Below are 20,582 nucleotides of genomic sequence, written 5' to 3' on the forward strand. Positions count from 1 at the left end.
CAGAGTCTTTAAAAATCAGTTTAAGATTTACATTCCACATAAATATTTTCAAGTCTGTTAAGGCATCAGTCACATAGTGTTTGCAGGTATAAATTTTAAACCTTTATTCAGCAGCACCACCACTGCAGGGGTCAAAGTTAGGCTCGATAAATTAAGAACAGAGTAATTTCTTAGCATATCTGTTGATGTGTCCTGCTCCATGTTTGCGGTCTGCTCCATGATCTCCCTCTGCTCCTGTGAATGACTCCTTGATGCCTTCCATTTCTTTATTTTTATTTCCTCCAGTAACTTCAACTGGAAGGTAGTGGAGCCATGTTGGAAATGATATGGGAACTATTTAAAGCCAATGATTGAGCAGAAGGGGCTCCAAGAGAAGAAAGTGGTTCATTATTAATGTTCTCATTAGCCAAATCAATAGGATCATTAAAAGAAGGCTGAGTAGGTTGTGCTTGATTTAAAGGCACACTCACATCATCTAGGGTATATATATATATATATATATATATATATGTATATATATATATATATATATATATATATATATATATATAAAACCTTTTTTAGTGTTATAATAAGACTTATTATTATTATTGACAGCAGTTTGTCTGTACGTTTTTCTTCTTTTGGCCAGGAGAAAATATGACCGCTTGAGAAATCATTGATGTCTCGATTCACACTTACGATGTTTAATATTTTCTAAATGTTGGTCATATTTAGATATTCTCTTGAGTATCTTGTCATACATGGGTTAAGAATCCAGGCAGAAGAGAAATCTCATGATCCATTTTACAAATTTCCTCTTGCAAATCATTTCCAACTTTCTGAAAATAATCATTCATTAAGCTCATATAATCAAGGCTCAATCTTAAATTAATCTCCTGCCACCTCTTTAATAGAGTAGGGATGAGTATTACCAAAGGAAGTTGACTTACTGATTCTTAAGCCTAGCAGAATGACTACCAGCTCTAAATATGCCATGAAACTAAACCACTGCCATTGTAACCCTTTGAATTGCTTCACTTTATGTTCTGAAATTGTTAGAAGATGAAAAAAGTCACTGTCATTATTCTGAGATGCATTTCCGTCTTGTGTATGACCCAGTGGACCCACTAAGCATTGCAAAGGATTTGTACGAGAAATAAGTAAATTGTTCACATTAAAGGCTGTCCTAGCTGGTTGGAACAATAATATTAATCTGTACATCTGGTGCTCTTATAACAATGAAATGACAACAGAATAAGAGCCACAGTAAAGTGAGAATTCATAAAAAATACTAAATACAAAAAAACAAATTCAGCAACATGTACTATAGGACTTATCTCGCAAGACCTCAGTTGGGCCACAAACACTTCCTACCTTATAAGGAGAGCCCAACAACGTCTCCACTTCCTTAGGAGACTTTGTAGAGCTATCCTCCCCCCACAGGTCCTACTTACCTTCTACAGAGCCATGATTGAGACTGTACTGACAAACAACAGCATTGTCTGGTATGGAAATTGCTCTCAAGCTGATCGGAAGGCACTGGATAAGATCATTAAACAAGACACAAAAATCGTTGGCTCCAACCTTCAGTCCCTACATATATTCAAACAGATGCTATGGTAGAGTCCAAAAACTTTTTTTAATTGATTAATTTTTTAATTGATTAATTAATAATTAACTTCAGTGTATATAAAGCCTTGCAGCACTTTGGATGTTCACTTGATAAAGCTTGGCACAGACCGAGCGAAAGCGCTTGTGTTTTCATTGTTTTTCATGGTTTTGTATTAAAGAATTAGACTTTCTGAGCAGCCGTCTGTCTTGGTTTGGTTTTCCACCTTGGATTTATTTTTTAAGAGTCCAAAAACTACTGAGGGATACACACCATCCAGCCTATGGACTGTTCAAACTCCTGCCAGCAAGGAAGCGCTACAGAAGCATTAGCTGCAGGACATCCAGATTCCATAACAGCTTCTTCCCACGTGCTATCAGACTACTGAACAACAAACCTATAGCCTAACCTGCTAAATGGGTAAACAAACATTATTTATGTGCAATATGTCATTGTTATTTACATGGCTTTCTACATAGCTCACTTTACACATCTGCCTGCACTATGAAAACTGTGTACTGTGTTTTTTTTTTTTTTTTTACGTGTGCCTCTCTCTTTATAGTACTGTTTGTTATATATCCTTATATCTCTACTAAGTCTGTTCCTGTTGTTGTATTGTTTTTGTTTCTGCTATAAAAACTTTCAAATTTTTATCTATTTTGTTTTATTGTATTTATTTTTAGTATCTTATTTTGATTTCTATTTTCAGTATTTTTAAATTATTATTAATCTTCCTTCTATACAGCCGCGGTGGTGCAGCAGTAGCATTGTTGCCTCACAGCAAGAGGTTCTGCAGTTCTATCCTCGGCTGGGGTGCCTTCTGTGCAGAGTCTGCATGTCCTCCCTATGGTCGCGTGGGTTTCCTCCGGGTGCTCCGGTTTCCTCCCACATCCCAATGACATGCTGCAGGTGGATTGGACACTCTAAATTGGCCCTAGGTGTGAGTGCATGTGTGTGTGTGTGTGTGTGTGTGTGTGTGTGTGTGTGTGTGTGTGTGTGTGTGTGTGTGTGTGTGTGTGCCTTCTGTGGAAGGTTGGGCGCTGGGCTGGCAACTCGACACTGTAAAACTCCACTGCCAATCATGAGCGGACAGGTGATCCGCTGTGGTGACCCCTAACCAGGAAAAAGCCGAAAGAAGAATAAGAAGAAGTTTTATTGTATTTATTTTTAGTATCTTATTTTGATTTCTATTTTCAGTATTTTTTAATTATTATTAATCTTCCTTCTATACAGCCGTGGTGGTGCAGCGGTAGCATTGTTGCCTCACAGCAAGAGGTTCTCCTGTTCAATTCTCGGCTGGAGCGCCTTCTGTGTGGAGTCTGCATGTCCTCCCTGCGATTGAGTGGCGTTCGAAAAACATGCGTAGAATGGGCATGCCTTCGCTGAAGGTTGGGCATCGAGCTGGCACCTTGGCACCCATAAAAAATCTACTGCCAATCATTAGCAGACTGGAGTTTCGCTGTGGGGACCCCTAACTGGGAAAAGCCGAAAGAAGAAGAACAGCAATAACATTAATCTTCCTTCTGTAAACTATAATTCTTATGGTACAAGCCTGAGTATCGAAATTTCCTGCAGTGACACACACTTTTTCCTCTGTGTTGATCTGTATGACAATAAAGTTTACTTTGACTTTGACTTTAATAAAACAGTAAATAAAGAGCAAAGCTTTCAGGTTCACATAAAAAAGCCCTTCATCAGTGCGAAATACAAAACAGTCAATCCACCATAGTTACATAAGTACTCATTTCTATATCAGCACAACCAAAAAAATTACACAAATAATTAGCAATACTAATCAATGAATTTTAAAAATATATGCATATATTTTAAAACATAAGCATGTAAGGGTATGTAAAACATTATGTATGTCTAGAAAACTTTATCATTTTAAGTTAAGCATATTTGCTTACATTTCAGTACTGGTTTAAGTGAGATTATTTGATACCAGGAAGGCAGTCTGCCTGTAGTAACAAAATCTATTCATATTCCTTCAGTTCCAGCCTATTGTTTAAGTCATGCCCCCTTAGATTTTTTTCTAACAATATCTATCACTCTAAAAGTAAAGATATGTTCAGAGCCATTCTCAATAATATGTTTGTCTAACGAATTAGTTAAAATATTCAGAGGAACAGACAAATGCAGGTCTTGTAAAACAGAATTGGAAACAGTCACATATGTTGTTGCTGGGTGTGACACACTAACGGTAGAAGGCCTGTATACTGAAAGGCATAATAATGTGACAAGACTGTTGCACTGAGGACTGTGCAAACATTACAATACTAAAGTAGCTGAGAAGCACTGGAAACATGAACCAGAAAGCATTATAGAAAATCATGAAGTTTATATCACATGGGATCACCCTTTGCCAACCGTTTAAAAAAATACACGTGAGAAAACTATATGTAGTAGTCCATGAAAAGAAGGCAGAAGTAGCACCGATCATTGAAATTGCTACACCCAGTCATTGTAGTGTCTTACACACAGAGAGATACAAAGGTACAAAATACCAAGATTTGCAGACAGAAAAGAGGAGAATGTGGGAGAAGGATACACAGACAGTTCTAATAGTAGTAGGAACAATGAGTCTCATAAAAAAATTTACAGTTCTATTTAGATATATTACTGATACATGTAACTGTGTGGATTGCAGAAGGAGGCCATTTCGGGCACATTGTAGGTGCTGCAAAGAGCACTTTGGCTAACATCAGAGATTAAAACAATACTAATTTCATGAAGTTTAATAATACTTTGAGTTAGGAATGGGGTCCATTCCCATCATAATATAGAAAGCCAAATTAAACCGCAAGACAGAACTGCATGACATCCTATGTGCACACTACTATTATGGGAACATTGTAAAGCTATATAGCTCAACGCATTACATCCCCCACCTTAAACTAAAGACTTCACAGATTATACAGCAATAACAAATTCTTTATTCTGTACTATTTTAGGTGTGTCACATGAATTATATATGCATATAATTCATACATGACCACAGTGAGTAAGCATCGAAGAGCTGTACTGAGAAAAGAGTCCTTAAGCGTCGTGCAAAAAACAGCCATCATTTAACAATTTGAGCCAGTGGGAGTGTGGAAGGATCGATCATTTAATGTGGGAAGAATATTTCAAATTTCTTACTTTTATGCCCTACTGATATTTAGATCTTGTAAGATAAAGTTGAAAATAGGAAATATATATGAGCATGAGAATGTTATATAGATATTATATATACTGTTCTACTGTTATAAAATAGGTTATAAGATTCATATGGAGTAGTAATATTGTAATTAGTATTGTTTCAACAAACACAGATTAGGCATTTGATGTGGTGTAGTATAATGTATACATATTTAATGGATGTACTTGATAGGATATTTCATATGAAAAACAAATGCTATAAAAGCTGATGCAGTGGTGTTTAATAAAGGACTTACTCTGTTAAAAAAGCATTATAAGTGTACATTTAAAAAAACATCCAAGAAGATCCATCAAACCAGAAATGGCTAGGCTTTTACTCTAGTTTTTTTAATAGTACTTAGGAAGATAAAGAAACTCAAGTCCATACTAAAGTTGTTTAGCTCAACGAAGTAGATTCCAAAAGAGGAATTACCTTTCACATGGTAATGGTGCAGTTCATTAATTGATTGTGTAACAAGCATACTGAATGTACTATTTGGACCTCCAGGAATTCTGCTTGCACACAATACCTCTCAACTGTCCAAAATCTCTCAGAATGTCTGGATTTTTTCCTCATATCTTTGGTCTGTTCCTCATAAAATTTGTGATTTCCATCAAATGATTAAGGATTCATGTCCCAAGTAACAGCAGCCATTTGAGCTTCAGTCTTCATATTCTTCAGAAAATGCAATCAAATGCAAAACCTGTTATTCTAAGTTTAGAAGAGCAATGTTTAAAATCTGTTGCTGGTTGTATAGGATACACTGTAGGTACAGTTATGCACAAATGATAAAACCTGTATGAGTTTGTAGCCTCTTGGCTAATTTTTCCTGTTAATTTTATCTAACTGAAGTGATGTTTCTGTTAAGACAGACATCATATTCTGCTTTGCTAAGTACACTTTTCAAGCACAAAACATTATAACCTCTGCCTGAATGATTTTTTTTTTTGCCGTTTGTTTACAGATACAACCAAGAAGTCGTCGAAGAAATCGACCACTCAATGTAAATCACTATGCTACAAAGAAGAGCGCTGCAGAAAGCATGCTGGATGTCGCACTGTTGATGGCCAATGCATCCCAGCTGAAAGCTGTAGTAGATCAAGGACCTTTCCTGTATTATACCCCACTCATTGTTCTTATCAGTATATCACTCATACTACAGGTAGTAGTGGGTGTGCTTCTAATATTTATTGGTGAGAGCTTTCAAACCTTTTGTTCCTGTTAGAACACTTTTAACAAAACTGATTTACAATAGCATTTTGATTTTATTGAGCCACTTTGTTGAGTTCAGGTTGTAGTCTGTATCACCAGGCCTCTTACTGATTTTGAGTTTACTGTTTTTTTCCCAAAAATAACTTTATAGCACTGCATCCAGATAATAACAGTGCAGCTGGAAGCAGTTTTTACTTGTGTTTCTGTATGGTAAACAAAAATAATTATCAAAGGGTATTTTATTATTTTATTAAGGCAAAGGATACAGATGCTTACTTGAGTAGACTGAGAGAAGTTTTGTGTAGCATCTGTACAGCTGGGAATAGAACAAGCAGATGCTTGGACTCTTTAAAGATGCCCCTATAATTTGGTCTTTCATAATTCTTAGGAGAATAAGGGGGAAGGATTGTGAGAGAACCGCAAGCAATGAAAAATGCTGTACTGGAGGGGGACCAGTATTTTCACACAGACTGAACGCTTACCTTTAGTAGCACAGCATGTGGTGTACCTTTCTGACCTCTGACATTAAGAAAGAGTTGGCACAAAGATACTTTCATAGACATTAATTGACAAATATTTGTATATGTGCAGGCTATCTCCATTAAAGTCTGTGGGGCACAAACTCTAAGCCTTCCCCAGCATCAACAGGGAATTTCTTAAAATGTTTTGTGATGTGGTGTATTAACATGTTTACAAAGCTTTTTATGAAAAAGTGTCCCAAATATATTTGGAGTAAGAGAATGGGAAATGTATTATGGCACCAAAACGACCAAATGTCATAATGCATACAGAATATTTGAAAATAGTTCAAATAGCAAGAACATTTTCCAGAATATTATGGGACTGTATTATTCAGACAGTATACATTGAAGTATTAAAGACAGGGATATTATTTATTTCAGAGGCTGGTACAGGTGGATGACAAGTAGTCAAAAGCAAGGAGGAGAAAAAAGGTTGGTATGAGTTGGCGTTGCATCTGGAGAAAGTACAGTGGAGAAAGAGGAAATGGCTGGACACAGGTCCGCAGTGAGGCTTTTAATTCAGAGTAAGTAGATATATGTAATGATAGTAGGAGGTACATTGAGTATTTTCCTTCCTTTGGTATTAGAACTGTTAGGAGGAATATAATGCAAGTCAGAAAGCTTTAAACAATAATGGCTGCACTTACATAGTTCACTATAGACTTTATGTAGATTGGTGACTCAGCCTCAAAGATTTCAAGGAAAGGGATTATTATGAAGTAGCTGTATATCCAGTTAAAGAATGAATTTGTTCACTGGATAGCTTAAATAACTTAGCTGTTAATGGAGATATAGTCATGGTTTGCTACTTTTATCTGTAAAGCTGTAGTCAGTTACTTTGCAAAGTTTTGGGATGAATGGGAAAAGTGATAATACCGTTGTAATTCTAATTCTTTTATGACCCTTGAACTCATTTTCAACGTTTTATTGCCTGATTCGAAACAGACAAAAGTTTGGCCTTTTTGAATCCCTCACGCCTAGTGGAAGATTGTTGCTTCAAGGCTGCATCAGACATAAGGACCACCTTGGAGGATTGTGATTCATAAATACTTTCCTATACCACGGGCTTCACACTCCTCAGGTGTAGGAGCCAAGGTTGTTTTCAAAATTCTACTGACCAACTGTCATTTGTGTGATCACTAGTGAGCAACTGGTCTGCTTTTTCTCCAAGGGATAAGTAGTTGCCAGTGTGCTGGGGATTTCCCTTTCCTCTGTAATGCTGCCGTCTTGGAATTGGCATATATAAGCAGCAGCAGTGTGGGAGTTGCTATAGGGATTATTAAAGTCCTGTCTGTCATGGTCCATTCTTGAGTCAGCATGCTAAACCAGTACTGTAAAGTTGAAACTGATAAATCTGTCACTAAGAGTTTCACTTCCATCACCGCAAAGAACTAAAGCTGGCAGGGTTTAGTCAGTCAGATTCCTAAATCTTTCCAGGCTATTTTAGGCCTTTTACTTAATCCATAATCCTGTATAGTGAACGACAATCTCACTCCTTCTTCAAAAATATCTTAGTGGCTAACATTTGTGTGAGTGCTATGACAGCATTTTCTTTCACAAGGCACTACAGGCTATATTTGATTTCTAGGTTTAGGACTTCCTTCAATACTGCCATTTTCAGGTCATTCTTTCTTGAAAAGTACCCTAGAGGTCTATGTCAGGACTTTCTCCTTGTGGTGATAGAGGGGAAACTCTCAACAGCAAATACAGAAGTTAAATACCCTGCATAATGATATAGCACATGTCCATTACTTTCCCCAACCACTATCCCCCTTCAGAATCATATTGATCTTCCAAAGACAATTAGTATAAATACAGTTTGCATGAATAAAAATCACTAAAAACACTTTCAACAAAAAAAGAAACAAGTATTTTGTTGGGGACAGGCCCTTCTGGACCCCACACCCCCAATTTGCATATATCAATCTATGGTTGCACTTAAGTGGGGGAAAGTGCACATCTAATCATTTCTGAAAGTGGTTTTCAGTGATTTTTTTTTATTATTTGTATGAACTGCATGAACACTAAATGCATTTGGCAGATGTACTGGCTCCCACCTTCCATGGGCCAGACAGCTCCATCTTGTTTAGGGAGGAGGGTTTTAGAGTAAAGATATTTGTTCCTGGTTTATGCCTGTCTTATGTGGGCTATCAGAAGTCCGGAGCAGATACACAAGATTGTAGGTAAAGGGGACTGACTAAAGTAGCCTGGGGAAGGCTTTAAGTACCAGACTATGTCCTGACAGCCTCAATTCTAGATGCAGATGAAACTGGCAACACAGATCTTGCATTACTGTAAACATATAACTTTCACTTCCTTATGTAGATACTTGTAAAATTAACTAACAATATGCAGTAGACAGAGCTTGTAATGTAACACCTTTGTCATGCATACACTAAATATTCTGTTCCCTATCAAAATTGTAAGACTTGACCTTGAGAGTCCTTACATGTTAAAAAAACTGAGACTCAAATAAGAGTGACATTGAACACATGTTGCTATGAAATTGTTTGCACAGGGGTTGCCCTCTTTTCTTCAGTGTGTGTGAGACTGTGTTATCCTCTTCTCTGCTACTTGTATTAAGAAACTCAAAGACTGGTGTACCAGAGAGAGAGAAGGGGAGCTAGTCTTTGAGATATCACATCCTCAGAATTAGTATATGTTCCCCCTCAATTGGATTTGCACTTGTGCTTACACCAAGGGTCATAATTACGGTCCTTAACATTTCATCTGGTATCCTAGAGACTCATTCCTGTCACCTTTATATTGCATTAGTGGGGGATCTTCTACTCTGCAGAGTTGTTTCAGCTACTTCTTATACATTGTCTTTGGCTGTTTGTCTGTTACTTTCACAAGTCAAGTTATTAGGTGATGACTAAAAAGGACTGGTTGGAAGAAGCATTTTTTTTATTTGTGGAGGTTCTGCCTCTGTCAGTGTCATAGTCCCTATCAGAAAGAACAAGCTTCTTTTGGACATACAAGGGGCTGTAAAACCACTCTTACTTTCAAAGTGCAGATTATGATCAAAACATGCCAGAACAGAAGTGACAGTAAGAATATGCAACCCCTACAGAATTATCTTGTTTGAATTAGGACATGTATGGCTACTACTTTGTCGTAGTGAACTAGTGGAAGAAATGCAGGAGTCTTAATACCGAATTTGAGACCATGAAGTATATTTGAAATGGCAAGCAAGATTGTTTTGCATGGTAGGGTGAAGCTGAACCTAGTGGATGGCTGTTTTTTTTTTTCTGTAGAAGTTACGGTATTTGTGATACCTTACTAATTGTGTTTATCTGCTATTATACCATGACCCCCCATTAATATTCCAAAACGTGCATGCTGATTGGCCAGCGTGTACGTTGTAAATCGACTTATACTAATGGAAAAAGAAGTGGAAAGGAAGATGATCTGGAGTCCATAAATCCCCACATTATATCACAGAGAGTAGAGGAAAGGGGCAGTAAATGAATCCAACAGAGAATGCTAGGTTTTCTAGGTAGTGGAGTGAATGTAAGAGGTTCCTTATCATCCTCCCATTATTCAGGACATGTTAAATCTCATCATCCTGCCATAGCATCGGGCACTGGTAAGTCTAAGTGTGTCTTGTTCTGGCAGTCATAGAGTGAATGGGAAATTAGCTTGGTAAAAAGTGTGCGACAGTAATAAAAATATCAAAATGATCAGGAGGATGGAGGTGAGAGCAGAGAAACAGACACATTTATTTATTTACTGATTTATTGAATTGGGTTAGTCCCACTATGCTAGTGGCCTCTTTTCAGGGGAGACTTTTATTTTTGTTTTTGTCTGTATCATTCATGCTTTGACTCAAGGAATAACCTGATCATTCATGCTTTGACTCAGGGAATAACCTGATCATCCATGCTTTGACTCAGGGAATAACCTGATCATTCATGCTTTGACTCAGGGAATAACCTGATCATTCATGCTTTGACTCGGGGAATAATCTGATCATTCATGCTTTGACTCAGGGAATAACCTGATCATTCATGCTTTGACTCAGGGAATAACCTGGTCATTCATGCTTTGACTCAGGGAATAACCTGATCATTCATGCTTTGACTCAGGGAATAACCTGATCATTCATGCTTTGACTTAAGGAATAACCTGCTGACTCACAGCACGTACTCTTAGACAAACTAATCTTAGCCAGTTCCTTACAAAATTTGAAAGGAGACAAAGAAGGATTTAAAAAATATATAAAATGTATGGCTTACTTTCAACATGTAGCCAGCCAAGAGTTCGCTATTGAAATGTCAGAATTTGCAAAGCCGAGTCTGGAAACATGAAAGAAAAATACATAAAATATAGGAGAAGAGTGAATATTGTACATTGCTTATCTCCTTTAAATTTGTTTTATTGCAGAGGAAAAATTCCTCTGCAACCCCGATGTGTGGGACAAGCCCCCCCAAGTTATGTATATTAACGCAAAGATTACCATACCTCAGAGGAAAGGGAATATTCTGAGAAATGGCAAGCTCAGACTTTTTATGTGTACATCTGTATTTGGGTTATTAAGTCTCCACATTCCAGGGCTCAGCATTTAAAGTCCCAACATTTCAAATCGTTACCCAGCCAGCATATTTAAAGTAAGTGCAGATACATGGCATTTTATGTGTATATATGTGTATATATATATATATATATATATATATATATATATATATGTGTGTGTGTGTGTGGGTGTATATATGTGTGTTTATATATATATATATATATATATATATATATATATATATATATATATATATGTATACTCTGTTTTTTTTTTCCTAGTACTGCCAGATTTCCTTGAATGGAGCTGTCTTATAGATCAGCAATGTACCCTTTATTCCTTTTTTGTGGCAGCTGGTAGTAGTACTGTAGTTTTGCAGTCTGTACAGCTGTAATCCACTTCACTTGTTTGATGTCTGCTTGTTTGGTTGTGGAATAGTTAGTTGCCATTAGACCTCACCCAGCAGATCAGTCAGGCTTCTGATGAACTGTGCCTTACCTCTGAGCTTTAGTGACCACAGAACTAGTTACAATAGTTTGGGGATGCAGGGACATACCCTGCTGTATAGGGAGATGTGGCAGTCATTGTGCTTATGTAAAATAATTTCAATGGAAACCTTTTCTGACCTGCAAGCTGTGATCATAGGGCTTCAGCTGGGTACTCTGTGAATTATTTTACCATATTCTATCTAAAATTGTGCACAGGGTACTTTTAACAAGAGATTTTTGTGAGGAATTTACTTAGTTAGATTCAGGCAAGTAAATATATAAAAATTATTTCAGCTTTTATGTACTGTAGCTGTATTTTTAATGCCATATTTCATACTCTGACAACCATTTATATCAATCAAAAAGAAACTTTCTGTACGCAGAAGTCTACCTCTAAAGAAAAAATAAATATATAACTTTGAAAATAAAATGTGGTGATTTTACCAAAAATATAGGGGCAAAATATTTGATGCATAAACTCTATTGCTTCTGCTTCAAAAGGTTATTATGAGAAACTAGATATCCATTATATGCAAACTGAGAAGTTGTCAAACGTTTTGTATTGCTGTGATCTAATCACTTGGTAATAAACTCCTAAAACATTAATGTACAGAGAGTAGCACAAACTACTAGATTAACTACAATAATAGGTCAGCCCTTGCATGTTAAATAAACATATGTAATGGCGAAACAATGTAATTGTGAAATGTACTGGACAGAGTGAATGTCTGTTGAAACAAACTGGGACTGTGAAACAGATTTGTGGGAGAACATTGTTATGGTTTAACTTTATAAGGAATCTTTGAATATAGGTAAGCAGTGATTGCAAAAATTTGTTACTGAATGGGACTTCTTTCCCTTTTCCTAATGTTCTGTTTCACAGTTTGCTGGTTTTATTGAATGTGATTGCTGTTCAGTAGTCAGGATGCATTCTCTGTGTCAATTTTGTAATAGTGACAATGTCCCAGGGGCTTTATTTAACATTTTTAATCTTTGCAAATTTCTTCAGACTTAAAAACCTGAAGTCCATTTTGACTAAATGCTTTAACTGCCTGATGTACTGACAAATCAGAAAAAAAATATGGGACTTGTCTGAAGAAAAATCATCAGCGAGTAAGAAATGATAAATGAACTTTAATTTGGAATGGTTTCTGCAAGGTCTGCCCACTATGAATGAGTTGGAGATTGTTGATGTTAATCCACTAACTACAGTTAATTTCTTGTTCTATTATTTTAATGAACATACCCCTACAGTTCACAGATGTCTATTTCCTTTCTTAGGGCTTTAATATATTCTAACCCTCTGACCACTAGTTTAACATTAATGGCTGTGATGGTGAATCTCATAGTGGAAGCATTAGCTAAAAGATAACTGTTTTACTGTAATTGTTTTCAAATATGTGTAAGTATGTTGAAACCCAACAGATTTTGTGTCAAGCAGCACTGAAAATGCGCTTTATATTATGTTTCTTTTTGTTTTGTTTTTTATTTTTTCATATGTATTTTTATTGCCTATATTTTTTCTGAAGGCGTTAGCAGGTAATTTGCTCAGGGCTGTGCCAAGTTTAAGAGTTTGCATTAAAAACGCCATAACAGCTAGATACACAATTCACCTATAGAACTCTCTCTCTTATGCAAAGCCATTGAAAACTAGTCCAACAAATCTGAAAGTAAAAGACCCATCAGCAACCCCCTTGTGAAGGATTTCACTTCCCCACACTCTGTTACATAAATGTACTAATTCCATGATTGCACAATCGTGGTTAAAAAGAAATGTCCTGCAAGGGTGAAAACAGCTCTTGCACATACTGCAGATTCATAGTTCAGCAAAATAATACTAAATACATTTAGAGACCAGTCACTTCAAGGAAATGGAACTGGGACAATAACTCTTAAAATCCTTTTCAGTGATTGGTAACTCGTTACATTATGCTGTTAGCTAGAATACTTACCATGAGATTGTACATCTTGGTTAACATTCCTCAGGTTACTTTTTAAAAAGTATGGCCTCAGTGAAGCAATGTACTTCGCTGTTGATTTATTGAGTTTAAGAAATGGAGATGGAATGAGTAACGGCACAACTTATTAACGTCTGTGGCTGTGAATTTGTTATTTGTAACCTGAAATGACTTTCTACTGAACACTTCCTGTAAACACGATGTTGCCATGGTAACCAAAGTATGTTCTTGAATAGGACTTGTGTACTACTACTAGCCTTTTTTTTCTTTTAATATGTTTGAACTAAGATTAAGTAAAGCATGAAACTGCATTTTCTGTACAGAACATATAAAGGGACATCAACACTGAAGATGTATTGATAGAAAATACATGATGTAAGCAGACAAGGAAGGTGGTCTTATGTGGAATAACGGGATAAATATCAAAAATATACATATAGTCTGCATGATTTCATTAGTCTAATGATTAGAAGGTTGGGCACTTCAGAGAAAGCAGATTTAAATGTAAATGCAGTCCTCTAAATACAAGTGGTCAAACTGTGTAGATCCAACAGTACAGTGCTCAGCTGGGCAGGGGAGATTTCATAAAAAGATGAAAATATTTATAGGGATACAGTTGAGGCATCTCAAAGAATAGCATCATAGTCCGTGTAAAGCTAACATCAGAATTCATTTAAGTAATAATCAGGGGTGACCAGTGCTATTGGACTGCCGGACTGCAGCCCCCTCAGCTGTAAAGTAAAGAAAATAAAAAAAAAAAGAAGAAAATAAAAAAAATTTAAAAAATCGCGGACTTTCGCGCACTAGTCCGGACTGCTGCTGAGACAGTCTGGAGCATGTGCAGACTGTCTCAGCAGCAGTCCGGACTGGGAAACATGTCAGAACAGAGCTCCCAGAAGTCTATGCAGTTTTAACTGCATAGACTGTCGCTCGGAACAGGTCGGACCTGGACTGCAACGTCAGCAGGCAGGCTGGAGATCTCGCGGGGATGTAATAGTAAGGAGTGTGTGTGTGAGTGTGTCCTAGTTGTTAGGTGGCTAGAACAAACGCATGGTGGTGTGGTAGGGAGTACCTCAGGCTTGAACCCTGTACCTTGTATGCAGGTGTTAAGGACCTGAATTCCCTACCCACCACCATTTGTAAAAAAAATTGCAGATTTTGCCTCATATTTGATTTGATCTGTTCCTCATAATATCTGTGGTTTCTAAATGCTGCAATGCTTGATATTTGATGGTGCAGTGGTAGCATTGTTGCCTCACAGCTGCAGGATGTCCTTCAAGGATGCATCTGCAGTCATAACATATGGGTTGTCCTGCCTCAGGCAGCCCTTCGGTCGGCCGGATTCCAAAGTCTGGGTCTGGCCTCGGCTGATGTCGCACTTCACCCGACGTCATAGCTCCTGGGGTATAAAGGCATCAGCCGACACCATTTTCCTCCATCTTTCTTGCCGCGCGGTGCCCGAAGCAGAAGCTGTTCGCAAGTGCCGGTCGGTCAGATCCAGAGATTTCATCTACCGAAGACTTCTAAAAAAGCTAAGTACCCCGTTGGGGACTCTTTCTTGCCTCAGCCGATGTCAGACAAAGTAAATAATTGTTTAACTTGTGGGAAACAAATACCTCATAAGGATTTCCACTCTTACTGCCTTCCTTGCTTAGGCCCAGACCACGACGTATCAGCTTGTTTAGCCTGTGCTTCCTTCAACCGACGGACACTTAGACGTCGGTCAGAGTTTGCAGAAGAGTTTTTTGGCTCTGCTTTTGCATATAAAATGCCGTCGGAAACTCCGACTACACATTTAGCTAAAAAACGCAAGGAAAAGGACTGACACTCGCATCCCGCGGTTTCGGCTGAAACCACGGTTAGGCCTACCGCGAGTGTCTCGGTTTCGGCTGAGACCGAGACCTCGGTTCTCCCTTCGGCCGAAAGCATGCCTCCGACAACCGAGGCCACACAGGCCACGGCTGAGTCGGCTACAGAAATTCCTACTGAAGAAGCAGGCACACAAGATTTGTCCGACACTATTTCGTTGGACATCTCTACTCCTGCACGTGGGGCAGCTAGACCCCCTGCTTCTATGTCTATCAAGGCCTTTTCCAGGGCTAAAGCAGCAAAACTTTCCAAGGCCTTACCTACTAAGGCTCCCTCTCACAGGCCTACTTCAAGTTCTCAGATTCTCAGCGTTGCTGAGGACCTTATTTCTCTGATCAGGGGATCCCAACCTCACCCAGACAGGGCCTCACAACCCCCTCCTGAAAAGAGGCCTAGGACTGAACCCCCTGAACCTCTCTCCACTGACTACTCCTCAGATGGTTCAGATTTATCTGACCATCAGTAAGGCCCATACTCACCTTATGAGGATTCTGATGCAGAAGACTCCATCCCTTCAGCTTCTCCTCCAGAAGAGTTTTCATTTGGGGAAACCCTACACTCTATGAGGGAACACTTCCAATGGCAGGGTCAGGATTTTTCTGATTCTAGGAAAAGGCTAAGGACTTTCTTACACTTACCACAGCATAGGCCTTTAGCCATACCACCTGTACTATCAGTTGTTGATGATGCATACAATGATGCCAGTACTGCCCCTGATTCTCTTCCCACGGCCCCTGCCAAACCTGACAGATACTACAGGGTCCCGGATTCTCACTTCCACTTGTATAAGGCCCATGCTGCAGACCCAGAAACCATTTCTCAGGGCCCTAAGGGTGTTGCAGCTGCCTCTGACAAAAAACCCCTACCCTCTGAAAGAGAATCTAGAGCATTAGAGAGATGGGGTAAAAAGGTTTATACATCTGCAACTCTTTCTGCCAGGGCTTTAAACTGTCAATTTCACATGATACAGTACCAGGAATTTTTGTTAGATCAGTTGAATAAAACACTGGCCTCTCCTGAACCTTTAGACCGTAAGTCCCTTCAGGATTTGGTACACAACTCTCAGCAGGTCAGTAATCATTTCTTGAAATGTGGCTATGATGCACTGGAGGCTTCATTTAGATCAGCTATGACTGGAGCAGTGATTCGAAGGCATGCCTGGCTAAAAGAACAATCCTTGCCAGACCATGTTAAGTCAAAACTCCTAGATGCCCCTATGGAGAAACAAAGTTTATTTGGCTCCCCTGCACAGGAGGTTCTAAAGAAAGTGGAAGAAAAAGCAAAATCTGTCCAAACAGTCAAGGAATTCGTGCAGGTCCAACCTCCGAGGTTCAGCAGAAATTGGCCTTCAAAGAATTGGTCCTTTCCAGACACCTCTAGAGCACAGAGAGGCAGAAATAGGCGCACAAGAGGCAGAGTTCAATCTAGGGGTGCCTACAGGGGTCGCCAGTGGCAACCTGCCAACCAGAGAAGTGCCGCCACAGCTGCGACTGCAACCACTTCCACAGGACAGACACAATGACTTGGCTCTGATTCCGCCTACCAGGGAACAACTGGAAGCACCCTTGGGCGGAAAGCTAGCTTTATTTTCAAAAAACTGGCATTGTATTACAGGAGACAAATGGACTTTACAAACAATAGACAAGGGCTACAGGTTTCACTTCCACACCTTACCAAAAAAGAGAGGAATGCCAAACCTTCCACCAAGCCAGAAATCAGAGGCTCTAAAACAAATCATCAGCTTACTAAGGATGAGAGCAATAGAAAAGGTACCATCTATGGAACAAGGCCAAGGATTTTACTCCAGACTATTCCTTGTACCAAGAAAAGAAAATCAATGGAGACCTATTCTCGACTTGTCCGCACTGAACACATATCTCATTGTTCCAAAATTCAAAATGCTGACCCTACAGCAACTTCTTCCCATGTTGGGCAAGGAGTCTTGGCTGGTGACTCTAGATCTCAAGGAGGCATACCTGCACGTCCCTATATGACCAGATTGCAGAAGACACCTCAGATTTCTTGCAGGATCAGAGCATTATCAATTCTCAGCATTGCCCTTTGGCTTATCTACTGCGCCCAGAGTATTCACGAAATGCCTGGCATCAGTAATTGCTCATTGCAGGCTTCAGGGAATTCAAATCTACCCATACCTGGACGACTGCCTAATACAAGCGAACAACAAGACAAAAATACTAAAGGATTTGGCCTATGTCATACAACTGCTGCAAGCCTTGGGATACACAGTCAACATACAAAAGTCAAGACTAGTGCCATCCCAAAGGATAACATTTTTGGGTGCAGAACTGGACACAATAGCTCAGATGGCTTTTCTCACAGAGGAAAAACAAAAGCATCTACCAGTCTAGTGCATGGCATTAACAAAACAAACTCAGCTTACTGCAAGGAAAGTCCTGCAGGCCCTGGGTTACATGGCATCCTGCATAATCTTGATCCCACATGCCAGGCTGCATATGAGAAAACTACAATGGTACCTGAGGAATGTATGGTCTCAACACAAGCACAGTCTAAAAGCCCTGATTCCAATCATTCCATGCCTGCACAAGGAATTCCTGTGGTGGGCTCAAGCCTGCCAGATAAACAGAGGATTGCCTTTCCACAAACCACATCCAGGGCAGACCATTACCACGGACGCCTCAGACCTAGGCTGGGGGGCACACATGGAAGACAAGTGTATCCAAGGCCTATGGCCCCAAGACCAGCTGAATCTACACATAAATATAAAGGAGATGCTGGCAGTGAAGCATGCAATCGAGGCATTCAGTTCATTCCTCCAGCAAGGGCACCTGCTGATAAGGACGGACAATACCACAGTCATATGGTACATCAACAAACAGGGAGGCACACATTCATACCCCCTATGCCGGATGGCAATGGACCTTTGGAACTTAGGCCTGAATCTCAACATCCAACTGCAGGCCAGATTTGTACCAGGAAAAGAGAATTCACTAGCAGACAGCTTAAGCAGAACCACCACGGATGCTCACGAATGGATGCTGCATCCAGACATCTTCAAAACCATAACAAAGAAATGGGGAATGCCAGAAATAGACCTGTTCACCTCCCCACTCAACCACCAACTGAAGAAATTCTGCTCAAGAGTATACCACCCACTAGCCTGGAAGGTGGACTCCCTTTCTTTCAGCTGGAAGGACCTGACGGTATATGCCTTTCCACCTCTCCCATTGATGTACAAAGTTCTATTGAAGATCAGAGAGGAACAGCCAAAGGTAATTCTGATAGCTCCAGACTGGCCAAGGCAACATTGGTACCCGCTACTGAGAAGCATGTCTCGGATGAACTCATGGCCTCTACCTCTATGTCCTTTACTTCTAACACAGAACAACTACAGGACCCTGCATCCAAACTTAAAAACGCTGCAGCTAACTGCTTGGAAAATTGCATAACACAAAACCAACCTGTTTTATTTCAGAGGGTTAAGGACATTATCCTGGAGGCTCGCAGACCCTCCACAAGGAAAACATATTCAGCCAAATGGAAGAGATTCCTCATTTGGAGTGCAGCAAAAGGAACAACTGTCACACTGGCAAACCTAGCTCATATCCTAGAATACTTAGCAGAACTGTTCCACAATGGCCTGTCCTATTCTTCCATTAAGATTCATGCATCAGCAATTTCAGCAGAATACAACATGGATCCTCCTGTCTTCTCTCATCCTCTCCTCAGACAATTTTTGAGAGGGATCAAAAATGTAAAACCTCCAAGGAAACCACCTCTACCTGCATGGGATCTCAATTTTGTGCTAGAAAAATTAACACTTCCTCCCTTTGAACCAGCAGCAACAGCAGACTTACAGTTCTTATCTTGGAAAACTGCCTTCCTGCTAGCAATCACTTCAGCAAGAAGGGTATCTGAGTTACAGGCATTAATGGCAGTGCAGCCTTTTCTCATCTTTCACCAGGATAGAGTGTCTCTGAGAACCAATCCTACTTTTATGCCAAAGGTGGTATCCAGGGTATCCTTGAACCAAGCTATTCATTTACCTACATTCTTCCCCAACCCACAGAACAGGGGGGGAAAACTACTACACACCTTGAATGTACACAGACAACTGAGCTACTATCTGGACAGAACTAAGGCCAGCAGAAACACTTAACAGCTTCTGGTAGCATATGCAACAGGAGTGCAAGGGAAAGCAATTTCAAAACAGACAATCTCAAAATGGATAGGAAATTGCATTCAATTCTGCTACTCATTTCATGGAAAGACAACTCCCGAAAATATCAGGCCTCACTCCACAAGAGCTACAGCCACCACTACAGCTTTCTTACGAGGAGTGGCTACCAAAGACATTTTAGAAGCTGCTACTTGGAGCTCCGTGCATACATTTGCCAAGCATTACAATCTTCCTTTATACTCCAGATCCCGAGCAGGTTTTGCAACTGCTGTTTTACGAGGGATCTTAACTACACCATCATTATCTTAGTGCCTCCTCCCCCAGTTTGGCTATGGTATTCTACCCATATGTTATGACTGCAGATGCATCCTTGAATGACATAGTACAGTTTTGTACCTACCATAAATGTAGATGTCCGATAGGTATGCATCTGCAGTCAGGATTACCCACCCTCCTTCCCCTCTGTGGTATTCCTAGGGTACTTACCCCTCTCTTAGCTAGCTGGGGGAATCTATTATGGTGTATTTGTTGGTATGTATATATGTATATATACTTTTTGTTTTCTACTGTTTGGAATTTGCTACTTTTATACAAATTTAGCCTTCCTTGAGGACACCTGGCATCTGGGGCAAGAAACACTGAGGAAAATGGCGTCAGCTGATGCCTTTATACCCCAGGAGCTATGACGTCGGGTGAAATGCGACATCAGCCGAGGCCAGACCCAGACTTTGGAATCCGGCCGACCGAAGGGCTGCCTGAGGCAGGACAACCCATATGTTATGATTGCAGATACATACCTATCGGACATCTACATTTATGGTAGGTACAAAACTGTACTTTCTCAGCTTTGATTCTTGGCTGGGGTGCCTTCTGTGTGGGGTCTGCATCTTCTCCCTGTGTTTGTGTGGGTTTGCTTTTGTGTCCTCCCATGTTACAAAGATATGTCTGCATTATTTCTTCCTGAGCCTCTGCTGAAAGTTGTTTTTTTGTTCCAAGTCAGACTGTCCTGATTAACAAATGTTAAATAAAATTGACGGGCATTTGAATTTCAGACTTCAGGTTTCTGAATGTTTAATTCCTTATATAT

General features: G+C 39.5%; 1 protein-coding gene across 2 annotated transcripts in view; it reads left to right on the plus strand.

The window, feature by feature from the left end:
• LOC122807137 (ninjurin-1-like) overlaps positions 1-20,582 on the plus strand; it is a 514,013-nt gene that overhangs the window by 340,531 nt on the left and 152,900 nt on the right. For both annotated transcript variants that reach the window (XM_044078144.1, XM_044078143.1), the window contains exon 2: positions 5,737-5,965. In XM_044078144.1, the coding sequence (XP_043934079.1) occupies positions 5,737-5,965 (229 nt within the window). The remainder of the gene's footprint in view (positions 1-5,736; positions 5,966-20,582) is intronic.

The sequence above is a fragment of the Protopterus annectens genome, chromosome 7.part0 (genome assembly GCF_019279795.1).
Source record: "Protopterus annectens isolate FY-2018-M chromosome 7.part0, PAN1.0, whole genome shotgun sequence".
NCBI lineage: Eukaryota > Metazoa > Chordata > Ceratodontiformes > Protopteridae > Protopterus > Protopterus annectens.